We start from the raw sequence: 20,511 nt of genomic DNA, 5'->3' as shown, positions 1-20,511 counted from the left end.
AAGTAATGAAAAAGCAACCCTAAATCTTTTATATATTATATTTTAAATATTCCATACCAATTATTGATAACCCAATTAGTATCTACTCCATCCCTCTTAAAATATCAGTCCACTTCAATTTACACAAAATGTGACCAATCTAGTCTTAATATAAACTTTTATATATATATAGTTGAGATCGGAATGTCCAATTACGTCTTGCTCACTTGTTTCAGGTAACCTGAAAATAAAGAATACTGTCAGACAGGAGCCGGAGTCCAACGAATTGTCTCTGATGCTTAAGTCAGTAAAGGGGTACTAACTTGAAAGCAATTTAGTAAGAATGCAGTATATGAAGTTACGTGTCTATGATGATTACTTCCATACTATAAATAACTTTTTACTTTTTAGTTTATAATTCCGCAATGAACAGAGTTGAACGTGTTTATTACGTCTGAAGCTCTCTTTCCGTTTCTATCTTCTGAAAAGACTCTTCTTCTTAATGGACTGGCCTAATGTCTTGGTAATTAATGGAGCATAAATCATTAATTACCCACCCTGCCAATTGTCAAAAAAAGAAAAGAAAGATAAACTTTTATATATAAGTTTCATAGTGCATGTGATGGCTAGTTAATTGTTATTTTATGATATTTTAGTTTGTTTGTTTATGTTAGTTAAAAATATACAAACATGTGACCTAACTTTCAACATTTTTAATTGGAATGAGGATTTTTTTGGGATTGGACAGAGAAATAGTGGACAAAATAGTATAGTCACTAAATCATAATATTCACATGAGATATCAATTGTCATTTTATGTATTTAATAGGCAATATATAATTAAATATTTGGCTATTATATTTTTATGGATTAAAGCACTTTTTGGCTCCTGACCTATCCAAAATTTATATATTTAGCCTCTGATCTATTATTTGGTCACATTTGACCCCTGACCTATCACATTAGATAAAATTCAATTCATATTGAATGGAAAATTAACTTTGTTAGAAAATTAACAGCAGTCAGCAATACAAAAACGACACATGACACATAAATAAAATTAATTTTCAACTAGAGATGGCAATAGTAACTATTTTACACAGTAAAAAACAATCCTAAAAACTTTTCTAGTGTTCCGATAGAGTGAAAATTAATTTTATTTATGTGTCATGTGTCATTTTTGTACTGGTTACTGCCGTTAATTTTCCAACACAGTTAATTTTTCATTCAATATGGGTTGAATTTTATCTAATTTGATAGGTTAGGGGCCAAATATGACCAAATAATAGGTCAGGGGCCAAATGCACAAATTTTGAATAGGTCAGGATCCAAAAAGTGCTTTAAACCTAATTTTAATATATTGTATCTATTTATTTTGCATAATTTATTATTTTGTTCCATCTACTTCAATTTTGTTATATTAGATCTGGTATAATTTATTTTTTTACAAGATTGCACCACTAACTAACAATTTTGAAACATACATATTTTTACTCAATTGAAAATACAATTTAATGACTTACTTTTTAACAGAGGGCATGATGTTTTCTTAATAGAATCATATCAAGATATAACCTAATATAAAATACGGATTACTGAGTTACTTTTTATAAGGCTAGATAATATGAAAAATGTTTGTAATAGAAGAATGAAAACCACAATCTTGTATTACGAATACTATTGAGAGAGAGAGAGAAAGAGGAGGAGGGAAGGCGCAATAGGGAGAGAAGATAGACTAGCTATGTATTTATAGCTAGTGATTAGGGCAAACATAATCACCCATCTAAATATGGATCCGGTCCATTCTTGTTACGGTTTGATATTTAATCGGTTCAAATCAAATAATTTCTACATTTCTCACTCGCATATAACTGAACATATTTTTTTTATCTCGTCTCATTCTAATTTATACTTGCAAATAGTTTATGAAACAAGCATATAATCGAGAGTACTAGTGTTATACACTTGTTAGAGATAACATGTATCAAATCTAGTATTATACACTCGTTGAAGAGATATAACTTTTTAATTAAACATGTATCGTAACAGATTGTATGTTTATCCTAACTTTCATATTACATTAGTGTAATTCTGTTGATCTCTTCAATTTTTTATTTTCTTAATTACATATATATGTGCATAAATTTCAAGACAATAAAATATAAAAATACTAAGATGTGAACGCATACAAATATTTTCCTGGTCTATGTATATTGGGTCAGAATTCCTTGTATCCTTGATGTTATTGTAAGTATCATTATTTTTTTTTTTTATCATTAAAAATAATTATATTATCACTAAACATCTTTAGAAGTTTGGCTTTTTAAATTAAGGATCTCGACCACCATTGTTTCTCAAATATTTACTTGTACTTGGAATAGGAAGTTGGTATGATGTTCCATACCATACATGCTACCACACAACCGAAATTCATTAATGCCAAACAGCAATGGCATCATCAATCCAATTTTCTGGATAATATTAAATATGAAGTAAAACTTAATACTTTAAAGGTTTAATACATCATTCGTCCCCTAAACTTGTCCAAAAAGTTTGATGGGCTCTCTAAACTTTCAAAGTTTCTCATAGTCTCTTGAACTTGCATAAAATATTCAGTTAGCTTCCTGAACTTGAGCAAAATACAATGAATTGGTCACTTGGTTGTAAAAACGTAAGTTAAATGCGGAAAATGTATTACACACGTCTTAAAAAAGGTAAAACGACCAAGATCGGACTATGCAGATCTAATATTAGAGAATACAAGTTTTATAAGCAAGTAATAACTTCCTTTTTAATCTATTTTTGAATTATGTAATGACATTATAAGATGCGTGTAATACATCTTCCGCATTTAACTTACTTTTTTGCAACTGATTAACCAATTGATTACATTTTGCGCAAGTTCAGGGGGCTAAAATGTAAGTTCATGAAGCTATCGGAACACTTTAAAAGTTGAGGGAGCCAATCAAGCTTTTTGGTCAAGTTCAGGAGGCAAATGATATATTAAGCCTATTTTAATTTATATACTCACACAAATGCATGATGCTACGCATTTATAGCGTTGGTGGTTTCTAAGTAAATTTTGACATGGATCGTGTGACCATCGGACCCGTTGTATTTGTCTAAAGTGGGATATCTATTCCCTGATGAAGTATCTCTCTCCGGAGATATGGACAGAGTGGAGAGTTATTATCCGTATTTTTGATTCAAATTAAGCAAAAAAAAAAAAAAAAAAAAACTTACCGGAGAGATCATTAGTCATTTTCCTTTACCGTGTTCGCCAGCCATGATTGTTGTTCGGATTTGTGATTTTAGAAGAAATTACAGAGAGAATTTTAGTTTTTGATTAAAAATATGACAGGCAAAAATGTTCAAAAAGAGACGACGATAAATAATTAGGGGATAGTTTTTTCTGTTTCTTATCTCGATTACATCACATCATAGTTGTGTAATTATTCAGTTATTTCTCTCTTTAATGTCTAGTATACTACTTTATAAGTTTTTATAGGCGCAAAACTCGAACCAAAATCGATTCTAACTCGTATATTTCGATAACCATTTGAAATACCAGCTCAAAAACAAAGTCTAGTGGCAAATGGGAACCTGGACTTAGACTTGATAATTAAGTTCAAAATTAAACACTTAAATCAATAGTTTTCTCCACTCCTCCACTTCCCTGTAACTTCTTCACTACAACTACGGATGTGGATTCGATTTAAGAGGTGGACTATTACTAGGATACCATTATTTTTGTGTGATTTCTAGCATGAAAACTAATAAAATTAAAAATATTACTAATAAATAAATAAATGCTCCATGAATTATCCGCAACCTAAGACTTGACCCAAATAACTCAATCCGAATAAAAAATAATAATTAAAATGAGAGAAACAAGATGATTTTGTGAGAACACTTCATCCAAACAAGGATTAATATGTTTATCAATTAGCCTAAAACCAAATCAGTGAATTCAGAGTTGAATAAGAGGGACAAAAATATGGATATAATTGAAGTTTGAAGTATATGCATTCGTGAAATATACATAGTGAAAACAATTTATACGTTGTTTCTGTTTCCCGTGATTTTATCTACAATACAATGTGGATGAGTACCAGTATCTCTATCATCTTTTCCCCCAAAAAAACAAAAAATCCTCTTAATCTAACTGCAACCCTCACCTTCCTCCTATATGGTGTCCTTAAACTCTGCTACTTCTTAACCTTCACAATTTCATCAGCTGTGATTCTCCACATTTTTCACTCTCCTAAACCATCTCTAGTATTTTGATATTCCCAGTTGAATTTGCAGCAACTAACGTAGACGACTGCCCGCGCCAGCAAACTGAAGATATAAACTGTGTAGTATCATCCGGCTCATTACCCGATAGTGAATCTGTGCTGTTGAACTTAAATGACAATGCTGGCATGGGGAATGCTTTATGGTATATGAAAACCTGAATATCAAATTTAGTAAACCAGTGTTCACATTAGAAAATGCAGCATACATGAAATGACTAGTCTAAGAAAGCAGTATGAAAATGGGTGCAAGGACACGGATATAATAGTCTAAGGTAGCTTAAAACTTGACTATAACCATATAGGACAAGATCAATCACAAAATCCAACTAAGAAGATTCATGAAATGTACCTCATTTGTTTCCGAGCCAGTTGCAATGTAACCATCAGCTACCGACAAACCCACAAAATTCTGTAAAATTTACACCAAAAATAGACAATGAAATACTGCAAGAATTTTCAGAAAGATGAGACCAATATGACCATCAAGTCATCACATTACAAAGTTCATGAAAAATAAATTATTCTAATAGCCACATCTTCAACTGTACAACTTTTTGGTTCAATTTAAAGAAAGTCAGATGCCCCTCTTCCATTCCACTCAAAGAACATAACAAAACAAAATGAAATTCTAAAGAATTCAAGATATAATATAGGTATATATATCTCAATCAATTATTAGAATTCAGCATCTCAACTTATTTAATTTTGTTGGATTAACACGGCAATGAGAAAATATATTAGTTTTTAAATACATAATTCAAAGTGCACTCAGAAAATATATTAGTTTTTAAACACATAATTCAAAGTGCACTCACTCTAAATGAATCCTCAGTACAGTAAGAGAAAAGCCAAAACTATCACTACATCAGTAAATAACATGCACAGAAGAAGTCCTACCATACAGTTATTGATGCTTGGGTGGGATAATAAGAGAAGTGAACATCTATACCTTTATGTTCGTATGGCCAGTGAATGATTGAAGTGGAGTAGATGCACACACTGACAAATCCCAAAGCTTTATTGTGTTGTCCGTGGAAGCAGAAACTAGATTTGTTGAATCTAGAAACCTAACATAACTCACAGTTTTACTGTGTCCAGCCAATGTGCATAATGGAACTTTTGAGTTGCGAAGATCGTAATAATAAACTCTATGATCTGCTGAACCAAATGCAAGATAGCGGCTAGAATCTGAGGGAAACTGAACAGAGCAGACATTAGCCTTTGTTCGGATTGTACCAACACTTACTCCCTGCAGTAGCAACAAACGTAAGAGGAACAACTTATCATACATCCGGGATTATATATACACAATAAGAAATTAGATGACATTAGTACGTTTAGTTTCAAAGCTGATATCCACCAAATGCAAAAGTAGAATTGCCTGATTGATATTCCATAGCTTCACAGAACAGTCATCACTCCCGCTGGCCAACATTGTTGGATCTGCTGATGAGAAGTCAATGGCCCATACACGCCTCTCATGTTCCCTCATTTCTGCTAGTACTTGCCTTCTTGTAACATCCCACACCTGCATAAATTGAGCAACCAATTACATATGGATTAACGTATTAGTTATAAACATGAAAGGGTTTCTAGTCGCTTAAGTCGGACTCAAGTTCACTTTCTACTCTATAGAGCCACTAAAAGGTGTCTGGTTAATCTCGAACCATTTAATTGGACCCACTTGCCAAAAAAAAAAAGACACAAAGAAGAATGGTATATGAATTGAGAGTTACCTGCACCACACCTTCAAAATTACTTGAAGCAATTTGGCTTTTGATATAACTGTTCCAGCAGACACTGCTTAGTTTGGATCTACTTGCCATTTCAACAACGGGATAGTGGATATCACGATTATCTTTTATTAGTGTATCACATTCAAATACTTTTATCTTTTTATTTACACCAGCTGTGGCAAAAAATTCTCCATCGCGATCAAAGCTAAGAGAACACACCAGGTTCGAAGAGTTAAGAAAATCCCCTTGTTTCAAATCAGCCTTGACTTTTACCTTACTGAAAGTTAGATACTTGCACAATCCCTCAAGAAATGGACCGATCCATCCACTTTGTCTACTTTCAGTGTGTTGCACTTTTGGGGCCAAGTTATTGATGGAGCTTCTTTCAGTAACATCACTGCTAATTGGCGAATTTTTTATGAATGTTCTCCCTGGTGGCTTTATCAGCCTGGATCTAGTCAAAAAATATGCAGCCTCTAGCTTCTTAAAGTTCTTCATCAGTCTAGAACTTTTAAGAAGCAGGCTTTCTGGAGTTTCTGTGAGCTGATCCGAGTTTTGTCCATCACCAATATTATCAACACATTCCTCAAAGTTCGGCATCTGCAAGACTGGTCGAATTCTTTTTCTGGAACTCAAGCTAGAAGAATCTTCATTCTCAACGTTACTGAATGGAGGGAGGTTTGATGCTAAATTATCATCTATCCCTCTTTCAGAATATTTACCTCCTTTTTTCTTAAGGAGAGTTCGATGTCTCGCAACTTCTTCAATATCAGAACATAAAAGAGAAACAGTATCTTGTAACTTATCAGCAGCTTCCTCTTTTCTTTGCTGTATCAGGAGAAGGAATTCAAGCAATAGCTCCTGATCATCTATCCTTTCTCGGAGCTGTATTTGCGCTTCGCGTTCATCTAGATTTTCTCTTGGTTCATTAAGAAAGTCACTCTGTAACAATTCACTGTAAAAGAGAGAGAAGGTTTTAGATTATTAAACTTGATTTAATTAAGTAAAATAAACTTAATAAAATGCTTTCTTGTATCACAAGCAAACTTCTTAATTACATCGTCTTGTTTATGCAATACAGAAGACACTAAACAACTTATTGCATTTAATTGAGAAGGTATTCAACATGGCCTTGTTCGCCAATATGGAAAACCAAACTTTCCATCAGAGGACGAGTAAAATTCAGTACACTTTCATCCAGCATGAACTCGCAGTAAATCCATACTCCATCGATGGTTGCAAAAGGACAAGTCAAATGTATTTGAAGTCCTAAAAGATGTCTACGTATTCAACTTCCATCTTCAAATAATAGTTGTAGCAGTTCCATACAAATCTTCTATGAGTAAACCCTTGCTATTTGCTATTTTGTAAATCCATCCAAACAAAATTCTAGAAATATGACTCTAAATGCCCAACATGCACAACTAAATTTCATACCAGCTAAAACATAGGAGTGAAAGATGTGTAAATTAGTTAGGTAATGAAAACTAACCCCATCTTTGGGCGACTACTGGGCTCTGGGTGTAGCAACCATAAGCAATATGAGGCTTCTTTAGGCCACTTCAGCAGCAGCTGAGGAGGAAGAACCCTATGTCTCAGACTAGACATAGTTCTGCTCTTATCTTCTCTTGAACTGAACGGGCAGAACAACTGTTCAGAAATAGAACTATATCACATGAGTGCAGAGAGAAAACTAGCAGAGTTTGACAATTTCAATCCATGCCATATAATTTGTAAGTAGGGTGAAATTAACATTATAAAAAAGTATCTCGAATTCAAGATATGTTTGGGTTTGTAATGCAAGAAATACTGACGAACCTCAAATAGAAGAACTCCCAATCTATAGATGTCTGAAGCACAAGAACTCGGCGAACCAGCAAGCTCTTCAGGACTAGCATACCAACTGGCCTCCATATGCAATATTTGTTTCATAGGAAAAGGCTGTCTCCTTTCTTCCTCCTCTTCTTGTTCAACATTCATCATACTGATTTTATCATCTTCAGTTTCCTCCCCAGCCGGTACAAGTGTTGCATTAACCGAGTTCGACTGAATGCAACTAGCTTCTGATAAGGCATTTGTTGGAGTGGAAGCAGGTCTAAAATCTTCAGTTCCTAGCATAATTCTTTGCTGGAACATGTCATCAGGCAAGGTAGAAGATGAACTTTTAACCTCTAAACTTTGGTTATTCAATGCAATATCCTCTAAGGAATCCGAACCAGAATCGGAACAAGAAGCAGACTCAATGAAGGAGACATGATTTAACGATGTCATTACAAAACAAGAAGGCCGAACATTATGAACAACAATTCCTTCGGAATGTGCCACATTTACAATCTCAACTATTTGACTGAAAACGTGTAAACATTCAAATTCATCGACGGACCTTTCAGGTTTGTCCAACCATTGCCTCAAGCTAACATCACCCCATTCTACTCTGCGGGAAAAAGGGTCAACTGCCACTTCATCCCTATAATTCCCAGAAAAACCAAACTGGTTTTTTAGGTTATGACGCGCCAGCACAGCCCTATCAGTTACCTTCCTGAAACCAGAATCACGAGATACAAGCCTTGAATTCCAGCCCGAAACTTTGTATGTGTTTCCTTCCCTAGAATTCTCAGACTTCTGCCAAGCAGACTCAGATAAATTCTCCATAGTTATCCCCCTACCGCTGCATGAAGGCATCCAAGAAATGGACCAACTTTCCAGCTTCTTCTACCACACTCTCTCATTTCTACTCTAATCTTATTTGATCAGAATCTCATTTGCAAATACAACCGAACTTCAATCCAACTCAAGGCCCTGTACATACAACTTTTTCCATCAGAAATAAGCTTATTACCACCAAAAAGAATACAAAACCAATCGAAACTTTTTTCTTTTTATTAAACCTGGGAAAGAAAAAAACACACGCACACACAAAAGGCCATGTTTTTTTACTTCAATTTTCATTGATAAGGATCATCCATCATAATTGGTTACATATGATTGTGTTTTCACATTGCACTCTATACTAGAAACAACAAAACTGATCATATTTTAAAAAAGAACATTTGCAATAGATATATGAACAAATAGAGAGAACTGAATACACCCTTTTAAAAATACAGGATCCCGGAAGATTTATGCTATATTTCATCACAAAAGCAAAACAATCACCAAACAGACCTATATGATATGGTAGAGAGAGAAAGACAAGTACCAGAAGCAGAAGCAGAAAAAAAGTCAGGATGTTTCATGTTTCTTCTTCTTCTTCTCTTGCAAAGAGAACCACACAACACTAAAACTTAGAAGATTATACTCAATTAAAACAAACAAAGCTGCTCCACAAAAGATCCACACCACATCACCCCTTCTTTCAATAAAAACAATAGAGAGAGAATTCCTTTTTTTCAATTTACTTTTTAATTTGCCCTTTCCTTTGGCTAAAGTTTGTGTGATTCTCTCTCTCTCTCTCTTTCTACAGTGTTGCTAATAATTTAATTGGTTTTTTTTGTGAAGCATAAGGTCCGCTGTATGCATCATTTCTTCTTATCTTCCCGCTTTATTCCATTTGAATAACGTGGCACCACCATAGCCTCAAGCTTGTTGTCGAACCAGAGGCAAAATAAGTATATCTATAGGTTTCGTGGGCCACACATACACTTTCAAAATCCAAAAAAAAAAAAAATTCCTAAAGAGTTATATAATATATCAACTGGTTTAGGATTTCCTTAAAGGGAAAAACTTTGAGCTGAATCAGCAGTATTCATGATTAATTTATCATAAACAACAAGGTAGGGTTTAACAGAAGGATTAAAATAATCAAAATTTACAAGGTCATGAATCAAACACATCACGAAGAACGATTGAAAAACACTTGCTTTGATATTAAAAAATTAATAAAAGAATCCAAATTGTTGATTATAAAATTAAGCACTAACCTAGATGATTAAAATAATGAAGAAGGAGAAACAAAAAACCAGTGGTTGGTGTATAGTAGTTAGAATCTAACAAATGCTTACCAAAACAAAAATTCAAAAAAAAAAGAAAAAAAAGAGAATCTTACAAAGAGATGGTGTGAATGAATGTGTTTGAAATTGAGGGGAAAAGAGAAGGAAGATGAGAAATTTGTGGCCGCAGTGGGTTTGATGGAGGACTGCCTGAGGGGAAATGATTAAACACTGAAAAGTCCCTTAATTTGATAGACTCAAACTTTTTTAGGGATAATTACTCATCTAACCCAATGAAGGACCTCACTTTACATATCTAACCCACATTCCTTCCATTTTATCAAAGGGTGTTGTTAAACCCAGCCCCAATTTCCCACCCCCAGCCCCGTGGAATGACGAAATTACCCTTTCATAGGTTTTGGGGTGGAAAAACCTATTTTTTTTGCTCTCTCGATGCACGGGCGTATGGACATCACGCCTCACCTCATGGTGGGGCGTGTGAAAATCACGCCTCCCCGTGTGGTCGGGCGTGATAGCCCCACGCCACACGGTGAGGCGTAGGGCTATCACGCCCGACCACACGGGGAGGCGTGATGTTCACACGCCCGTGTATCGAGAGAGCAAAAAAAATAGCTTATGAATCCCGTAAATAGACCGTTAAACCCGTAAATAGTCCGTTAAGCTCGTAACTACATAAATATACTTAACAAAAAAATTTAAAAACATAAAAATTAAAATAAACATTTATAAACGTAATAGAGTAAATTTAATATCTACAACAAAAAGTGTTTAAATGTATGAATGTCTACAACAAAAAATCAGCTAGTCCGACGCCACGCATCCATAAACTCATCCATCTCCCTCTTAATGCGTGGAACATCCTCGTCAGATCGGTGGGTAGCCGATAGTTGGGTGACACGCCACAACCAGCTAACCCACTGCAAAAAAAAAAGTAATAAATAAATATTAAAAATTAAACACATATAAACTAATATTAAATAATAATATTAAATAATAATAAACTTACAAATTCGCTGTTGGCGCGAGCATGCTGTACCGGTCAAGCCTGTGGTGCAAGAAGGAGATGGGGATGCGAATATTGCCTATACCAATCCATATAAGCAGGATCACAAGCAGTGGGATCGTATCCAACTGGTCGGCATCTCCTCCGATCAATGCCCCGATCCGATGGAAATCTCCGCCAGGTGTCCTCAACTGTGACTAAGGAATGCGTGAGCCTGTACGATAACGACTTCCATGGTCGTACTGCTTTATCAGGTCTAATACACTCAGCTGGGATAGGCTGAGTATATCCGACCTGTCGCAGCGCTCGGTCGGGCATATACGGCTCGACGATGTCTCTACACCGTATCCAACCGGCGTAGGACACTCGAAGCCGATCATCATCGGCGACAGGACCATAAGGCAACCACGTCACCTGGAAAAAAGTAATACTCAATAAAAAAAAATAATATACTATAAATAATAATTAAATAAATTCTAAAATTTTATAAAATACCTCTGTCGCCGTCATACGATCCAGCTGCCCCCGAAAGGTATCTAGTCGGGCGGTCGTCTTGCCTGGTGCCCCGACCTCCCATCTCAGTGCACGGGCATGGTCAGCTGGGATCAAGTGAGCTCCTCTATGCGGCCGGAAAACCGAAAATACTCATATATTCATGCCTGCAGTAGGGTCAAACATCCGCATATACCTGAGCAGTCTCCTCTGCTCGCTATCCCCAACTACCGATACAACATGGCTAGTGTGGCAGACCCCCATGATAGTCCAGCTGCCCCGCTGACACCGCTGTAAACCTCATGAAGATGGGTCGGCCTAATCATATCTCCACTCTTGTCAACAAACAGAGTGGATCCAAGCATAAGCCACATCCACGCTGTGGCCCGAGTAGCGTCATCCCTACCCTCAGCGAGTAGCCCCTGTACAACCCCAATAAATACACCTCCATCTGCCCATAAATGACTAGTCGGCAACAGAAGCTCAGCCTGACTCACCCCAAACATCATCATGCACATGGCATGAAGCGAGTCAGTAGGGGGAGACTCGGACACCATCGGACCGTCGATCGGGATCCGAAGAATCTGCCACACATCATGCAGCTGGATAGTCATCTCCCCGAACGGCATGTGGAAGGAGTTCGTATCGGGCTGCCACCGCTCCACGAACGCAGTCAATAGCGGAGTGTCGAGGTTCTTAAACATGGCATGTGGAAGGTGAGACAAACCAGTCCTCTCGATCATCTCCCTCAGCTGTAAAATGACACATATATAATTTATACAATTACTGAATGTTTTGTATGTTTATAGTTAAAAATACAAATTACAATAAATGTTGACACACTATATTATTCTTACCTCGGGTGACGCACCAGAAAACCACTGACACAAATCTCGGCATGCTGATGATCTGTTGTAGAATGTCAGAAACGACCGAATCTCTCCTCCCAACATCCGTGAGGCAACATGTCCTAGAAAACTAGGAATCACGGAACCATCAACGGGACCACCATCAACTGGTGCAGTAACTACCAAGCTCTCGTCCTCACTAGCTTTGGGACGTTTGCTTGTCCCTGAAAATTATAAAATTATACTAATTTATACTAAAAAATACTAAAAAATTATACTAAATTATACTAAAATTATACAAAAAAAAATACTAAATTATACTAAAATTATACTAGATTATACTAAAATTATACAAAAAAAAATACTATATTATACTAAAATTATACTAGATTATACTAAAATTATACTAGATTATACTAAAATTATACCAAAAAAAATACTAAATTATACTAAAATTATACTAGATTATACTAAAATTATACTAGATTATACTAAATTATACTAAATTATACTCAAAAATATTAAAAAATTATACTAAAAGATACTAGATTATACTAAAATTATACTAGATTATACTAAAATTATACTAGATTATACTCAAAAATATTAAAAAATTATACTAAAAAATACTAAATTATCCTAAAATTATACTAAATAATATTAAAAAATACTAATCAATACTAAAATACCTGTACTCGCAAAACGACCTCCTACGCGCTGGGTCGGCTGCTCATCGCTCTCCTCAATCTCGCGATCATGTGCAACAACGGACTGTCGCACTGACCGGGCTGCCACATCTAGGTAGTCCTGAAAAGAATCGCTATCGGGCTCTCTGTCATCAAAATCAGTCGCCCCCTCTGATCTATGAATATCGGCCTAATCCGCAATCGGCCCCCTCCTCACCTGCTCCGTCGCAGCCCCTCTCCGCCTACGACCAGAAATATCTATACCACGCAATCTCGTATGCCGTGGTGTATCATCCTCGTCGTCCATATCTAGACGACGAGCAGATGACGGGATGGATTTCCCACCCCTAGTAGGCCGCTCCGTCTATAAAAAAAAATTACACTAAATTAATAAAATTGTAAATAATGTAAATTATACTAAATTTATAAAATTATGCTAAAATACTACTAAACTAATAAAATTATAATATAGTTATTCTCAATTTATACTAAATTATACTAAAATTACACTAAATTACTAAAATGTTTACTATAATTAAACTAAAATTACACTAAATTAATAAAATTTTAAAAAATATTAATTTTTATACTAAAATTTATACTAAATGTTTACTAAAATTAAACTAAAATTACTAAAATTTTAAAAAATATTAATTTTTATACTAAAATTTATACTAAATGTTTACTAAAATTAAACTAAAATTACTAAAATTTTAAAAAATATTAATTTTTATACTAAAATTTATACTAAATGTTTACTAAAATTAAACTAAAATTACTAAAATTTTAAAAAATATTAATTTTTATACTAAAATTTATACTAAATGTTTACTAAAATTAAACTAAATTACTAAAATTTTAAAAAATATTAATTTTTATTAAAAAAAAACGGGGGCGTAAGGGAATCACGCCCGAACCATTGGTCGGGCGTATGCACATCACGCCCTATCAGTGGTTACGGCGTATGAGCATCACGCCCTACCATTGGTTCGGGCATGTGGCTATCACGCCCGAACCACTGGTCGGGCGTGATACTCATACGCCCGAACCGCAGATCGGGCGTGATGTTCATACGCCCGACTGCGATTCCGACCGAAATTTTTAAAAACCACAACAAATTCAATTCGATGCAAAAATCAACGAAATAAAGCGGTAAATCGTACCATTTTAGCTTTTCCTTTACGGTTTCTATCACCATCCATGATTCGGCTCACTAATTTGTCCGGATTTGAGCAAAAATCGTTTCAGCTTCTTGAGAGGTTTTGGGTTTTTTGAAATTTAGTGCAAAGGGTATTTCGGTCTATTCACGGGGCTAGAAGTGTAAAGTTAGGGCTGGGTTTAGTAACTCACTTACCAAATTAGACAAATAAATCCATTTTGGACAAAACTACCCTTGTTCTTATATAACAACCATCTCCTCTTTCCCTTTCATTTACTTTCACATTCTCACAGCAAAATTCATTAACTCAACCCAAGATCTAAAGACATCCATACCCCATTCAAGTTCATGTAAGTATCATTCCTTCATTTTTCATACACATTACTAGAAATACACAGTTGGTATTCGAATACATTTGCTTGAATATTGACATTTTTCGATTCCGCCATTGTCTCCCGATGTGTCGCATTCTGGTGCTCAAATGCGACATAGAGAATCAAATGCGACAAGGACTCGCATATACCTTATCGCATTCAGAGTCATGTCGCATTTGCGGTCGCATTTGATGTCGCATTTGGTGTAGCATGTCGCATTTGAGTCGCATTTACATATGAATTGGCTTTATTATGTTTTTGATCACGTGTCCATTTTACTAAATGTAGAAGTATGTCAACCAAAGAGAGGTGTACGTGTTTTTTTATCTTAGAACGCACTGTGGGCCACAGAGGGAACTGTGATGACGTACGTGGGTGGTAAAGCGAAGTTGTTGGTTTTGCCAACAGATATTGACTTGCAAAAGTTGAAAGAGAAAGTTTATGGTGCACTTCGCGTTGACTCAACCTCGTATGATCTCCAAATGTCCATGCAGGCGACATATGGTCCAAATAAACTGCGTGGTGGGATAGCAGATATTGATGACGATGAAGATGTCATGGGATTCATAGAGTATTGCCGAATGAATCCGACTGATTTGATTCCATTGTATGTTACTCTAAACATATGAACAATAGAAGCTTCAGCATTGCGACCTAACAAGGCTGGACATGTTAACAAGGATGGACATGTTGGTCAAAGCAAACCAACGGAAGTAGTAAGTAATGATCCCACCATCGAACTGGATGCTCCTATACATGGTAAGGATGACAACGATTGTGGAAATGGTATCGATGATTATATGAATAATGATAATCATGATCATTATGATGAGCATTATGATAATGATTATTGTTACGATAATGGTGACAATGTGGAGAATGAAGATACCACTCAGAATGAAATTCCTGTTAAAAATGTTCATGAAACAGTTAAGCAATCTGAATGCGTCCAACGTATCCCATATGAGGATGGCGATGAAGATAGAATGAAAAGGATGACTGATCCATTTCGATGGTGTCCAAAGCCATGCGATGCGCCCGTGAATATGATTGCACCTAAACAATCAAACGGAGGTACTACTTTGAGGGTCAATGATATATTTTCAAACAAAGTTGAATTGCAAGATTCACTTGGAAAATATGCAATTGAAAATTCGTTTGAATGGAAGGTTTACAAATCAAACAAGTCTTTGTTTGAGGTGAAATGTAAGGATGTGGGCAAATGTAAATGGAGGGCTAGAGGGATCGTCATTCCAGGTTCCAATTTGTTCAGGCTTTCAAGAATAGATGGTATGGACATGCACGCTTGTGGGAGAGATCAGATATGTCTGCACCATAGGCAAGCGGACGTGTTGCAGGGATACTACTCCGAAGCAGGTTTGATTTGGAAAATCGGGTGCATCGACCAAAGGATATTGTTTTCGATTTCGAACGAGATTTTTCCGTTAATCTCTCTTATATGCAAGCTTGGAGAGCAAGACACTGGGCATTGGAAGCACAAAGTGGTTCGCCGGAGGAATCGTTCATGTTGTTGCCGAACTACTGTGAGATGTTGAAAAGTACAAATCCGGGTACCGTGACACATATCGAGACAGATGATGATGATCAATTTAGATTTTTCTTTATGGCTATGGGTGCATCATTGAGAGGTTTTAAACTACATATTCGACCTGTCATTGCCGTTGATGGAACTTTTCTAAAAGGTAAATATCCCGGCATATTATACATTGCAGTTGGTATTGATGCGAACAAAATGATCTTTCCTGTTGCATTTGGAGTTGGACCGAAAGAAAGTAATGAATCATGGCTCTGGTTTTTCAATAAATTTAAAGAGTGTCTGAATGATGTTGAAGATCTAGCCATTATATCAGATCGGAACCAAAGCATTATACATGCAGTTAGTTTGGTTTTTCCTAATGCTGTTCACGGGGCGTGCGCTCGTCATCTGCAACAAAATGTTTAAGGCCAAATTTCGTGGAATTCGTAAGATAGATGAGGCGTTTTGGAAATGTGCAAAATCCTATCGGGTATCTGATTTTGAGGAATCCTTTGCAACACTTCATTCAACGCGTTAATGGTGGAGGCTAGACGTCTACCAATCACAATGTTGGTTGAGTTCATACGCATGACACTACAAAAATGGTTTTATGAGAGACGTACAGAAGCAGGTTATAAACGTGTATTTTATTTTATTTTATTTATACATACGTAATTATTTACGAGATTAATATGTTTCTGCAGAAGAACGTGTGGGCTATTTGGCAAGGAAGCCGGAAGAAAAGATGATAAAGCGTGTAGGGGCAGCGATACGTTGTTCATATTTCCCTATGGATAATCACACCTTTCAAATCGGTGATCGGGTTAAGGGGGGACTTGTTGATTTAAATGCAGGAACATGTACGTGCAGGAAATGGCAACTAGCCCAATTTCCATGTAAACACGTATGCAAAGTTGCTTCCAAACATAGGATGGATAACGCCTATAGGTGGGTGCATCGCTACTACACCAACGAGTCACTTACGTTGGCATGGGGTGAGTCGATATATCCACTTGGTCATCAATCAGAATGGAAAGTGAACGAGAATCCTATGAAAGTGCTTCCTCCTAAGAAGGAGGGGCGGTCTGCTGGTCGACCAAAAGGTCAAAAAAGAAGGCCATCCGTGGGTGAAGATGTAATTCGCACAAGGTGTAGCAGATGCGGAAGCATCAGTCATAATCGTTTGAATTGTCCATCCATGCTTCCAAAAACTACTCGGCTTCCTAGTGTAATCTCAAGTTCAGCAAGTTGTTCCAACACTACTACCTCGAAGCATTTATGATCGAGTTGATTAATATCATTTGTCCTTAGCATGTGCTTGTTTTAATACTGTATGATTCTATTGGGGACAGACAAATTTATGATCGAGTTGATTAATATCATTTGTCCTTAGCATGTGCTTGTTGATTACTTCTTGTCGTATTTGAGCGTATTCCATTCAAATGCGACAAGGTTTACATCAATCCTTGTCGCATTTGAGTGTTGAATGCGCTCAAATGCGGTTCAGCAAATTCCTTGCTGATTACTTCTTGTCGCATTTGAGCGCATTCCATTCAAATGCGACAAGGTTTACAACAATCCTTGTCGCATTTGAGTGTTGAATGCGCTCAAATGCGGTTCAGCAAATTCCTTGTTGATTACTTCTTGTCGCATTTGAGCGCATTCCATTCAAATGCGAAAAGGTTTACAACAAATATTACATAAATATTACATATATAACAAGATCATGAATCAGATTACAATATCATTTAAAGTCTAACAAACGTCCATGAAACAACTCAACCGTAAGTCGTAAACGAAAGAAAGTGCCATCCGTCGAATTGTATGGATATACATAAGAGTCGTCATGCGGGAGATCATGTAATCCACTTAAGAATTGTGCGTTTATGCAAGTCCAAACGCCACAGTCATTTGAGCCGGACATTTGTTGTGGCACCCCTGGAACTCTACTCCAAGTGATCATCCGTCGCAACCTCATCTACTTGCGCAACTTCCTCAGGCACAGAATCGTCTAGTACGACAATAACATTCTCAACCTCCTCATCGCCCTTGGTCAAATCATCTTGAACCATAGCTGCCTCTTGTTCCTTTCATCGGCTCCTCTTGGACCATGGCTACATCCTCCCGAACTTTACTGGTCTCAGCCTCCTCATTCTCCACATTAGCATTGGGTCGACCCATCGCCTTTAATTCTTTTATATCCCCCTCAATCAATGATACCCGTTCATCAAGGTTGCCCAACCTACTGTCGACCTTGCTAAATTGTCCCTTGCACCACCTATGATGCCTATCAAGCACATCTGTTAGAACTTTTTGAAGTTGTTTTATCTTGGTCGTTTGTGACCGTGATGCAATGATATATCTATCAACTTCATCATCCCCTTCCTCACCACCCTTTTCATCATCACCTCCATCACCTCCATCACCTCCCTCTTCATCATCACCCTCCTCATCATCCCCCTCCTCCTCATCACCTTCCTCCTCCCCATCACCTTCCTCTTCCTCAGCTTCAACCTTCTCCTTACCTTTCATTATTGGGGCAAATATTGCATTTATATCAGCTTCCCGTCCTTCAACATGGTCCACCAAATACGTGTACCAATCGAACTCTTTCTCTTCATCCTCAACCACAAGACGCGCGTCTGGAGGATCAGCAACCTTACATTGCAAAAAAAAATAGCAATGTATTAGTAAACAAATACAAAATAAAGAGAAACATACAAATCTCATTCCACTTACAAAAAACGTTTCTCTGACTGCTTTGTTTGAGGGGACTATTCTCTGGGTCCATCTCAGCAAACGTGGAAGTGGGTTGCCACTTCTCATTGTGTAATATGCATGAGTCACATTCCACAACTCAAGAATCCAAGTCTGCAAATAAGAGGTATCCCTTGATAAGAATTATAACATTGTCGCATTCCATTTGAATGCGCTCGAATGCGACAAGGTTAGCAACCCAATCTTGTCGCATTCCATTTGAATACGCTCGAATGCGACAAGGTTAGCAACCCAATCTTATCGCATTATATTTGAATGCGCTCCAATGCGACAAGGTTAGCAATCCAATCTTGTCGCATTTGAGCGCATTCAACACTAAATGCGACACAGATGCAAATTTGGTAATCGCATTCGGGCGCATTCATACACCAAACATATATACACAAATCATACCTAGAATACGTGTGCAAATCCGATAAGTTGATATGGAACACGATTCCTATTTCCCGCTGCACTTGCCTCTAATTGCTTCAGTCTTTTGCTAATGGCCCAGTCCAAGAACCTATATGTCTCCTCCCAAGCCAACGTCCCCCATGGAAACTCATTAAACAGTCTTGGATAATCTGCAAGATCCAAAACCCAATCCTTTACATGCCTCTCGTTAGCATTGTCCAATACATTGCCATGCACAAAGTACAACATGGCAATCATCACAGCATCTTGGTTAAATCTGTCAGTCGCATCCTTCTTCTTCCATTGTATACTTTGCAAAACTTCCAAGAAGTTAATTGTCGTTATTGTCTCGTATTGCTTAAAGTACTTATTTCGCAACCTATGCGGCATCTCTAATTCATACATTCTTTCCATGAATTCCCCAATATTTACCCCAAACCTTAAACCACTTATCAAGCCAAACTCCCAATCTCCAAACCGCATATCAACTCCCCTCACCCTGAACCACATCTCCCTGTGTTTCCTTTCTTTATGTTTAATCTCCCGTGATAGGACATGATGCACTATTCTAGAAGAGAAACCAGCAACCTTCATATCCAAATATTGACCAAAACATGTTTTCCTATACATTTCTAACTGCTTTTAACTCAAATACTTCTTTATCATGACCCCAGAATCAACATTAAACCTCACTGTTACTCGAGCATCCGAATTAACCGCCTTGGGATATTTGAAAATGGAACTATGTCTGCTCTTTTTAGATTCACTGGGATCATGTTGTAACAATTTTAAACATACACACATTAAATTCACTAACAAAACTGACATATTCTATATATAAGTCTCACTTACAATCATGTCGCATTCGTCTGTGAAAGCGCTCAAATGCGACAATGTTTAAGGGTGTAGATTGTCGCATTTGACCGCATTTAGGTAATAAATGCGACAGTTTAATGAAATGGCTCGTCGTATTTGTCGCATTTAGGTAACAAATGCGACACTAGGTTCACGTATAATTCCTTGTCGCATTTGAACGCATTTAGGTAACAAATTCGACAGTTTGATGAAATGGCTCGTCGCATTTGTCGCATTTAGGTAACAAATGCGACACTAGGTTCACGTTTAATTCCTTGTCGCATTTGAACGTATTTAGGTAATAAATGCGACCATATTTACATACAGTTAACATACGAGCGCATTCGAGCGCATTTAATATTCATTAATGGCGGTAACAACAGGGAAGAAGATGCATGCTTACCTTATGCTTCGTCCGTCCTT

At 36.7% G+C, this 20,511-nt stretch overlaps 1 protein-coding gene across 4 annotated transcripts; it reads right to left on the bottom strand.

Annotated features, from left to right (window-relative positions):
- Positions 1 to 3,955: 3,955 nt before the first annotated feature.
- On the bottom strand, positions 3,956 to 10,152 carry LOC136218862 (protein SPA1-RELATED 3-like). Of its 4 annotated transcripts, none has more exons than XM_066006017.1 (8): positions 10,059 to 10,152; positions 7,832 to 8,812; positions 7,506 to 7,663; positions 6,014 to 6,968; positions 5,638 to 5,805; positions 5,227 to 5,526; positions 4,627 to 4,686; positions 3,956 to 4,432 (listed from the first exon to the last, which is right to left on the bottom strand). In XM_066006017.1, exons 2-8 carry the CDS (start codon positions 8,693 to 8,695, stop codon positions 4,244 to 4,246), a joined length of 2,694 nt encoding a protein of 897 aa, XP_065862089.1. In that variant the 5' UTR covers positions 8,696 to 8,812; positions 10,059 to 10,152; the 3' UTR covers positions 3,956 to 4,243. The 4 variants fall into 4 exon arrangements, with proteins under 4 accessions (XP_065862089.1, XP_065862088.1, XP_065862090.1 ...); XM_066006016.1 differs by lacking the exon at positions 10,059 to 10,152 and adding an exon at positions 9,213 to 10,024; XM_066006018.1 differs by lacking the exon at positions 10,059 to 10,152 and adding an exon at positions 9,213 to 10,023 and having other exon boundaries at positions 5,659 to 5,805.
- Positions 10,153 to 20,511: the final 10,359 nt, after the last annotated feature.

Source organism: Euphorbia lathyris, chromosome 2 (assembly GCF_963576675.1).
Source record: "Euphorbia lathyris chromosome 2, ddEupLath1.1, whole genome shotgun sequence".
NCBI classification, from domain to species: Eukaryota; Viridiplantae; Streptophyta; class Magnoliopsida; order Malpighiales; family Euphorbiaceae; genus Euphorbia; species Euphorbia lathyris.
Note: the sequence above shows the minus strand (reverse complement) of the source record. Positions and strands in the feature narration are given on the sequence as shown.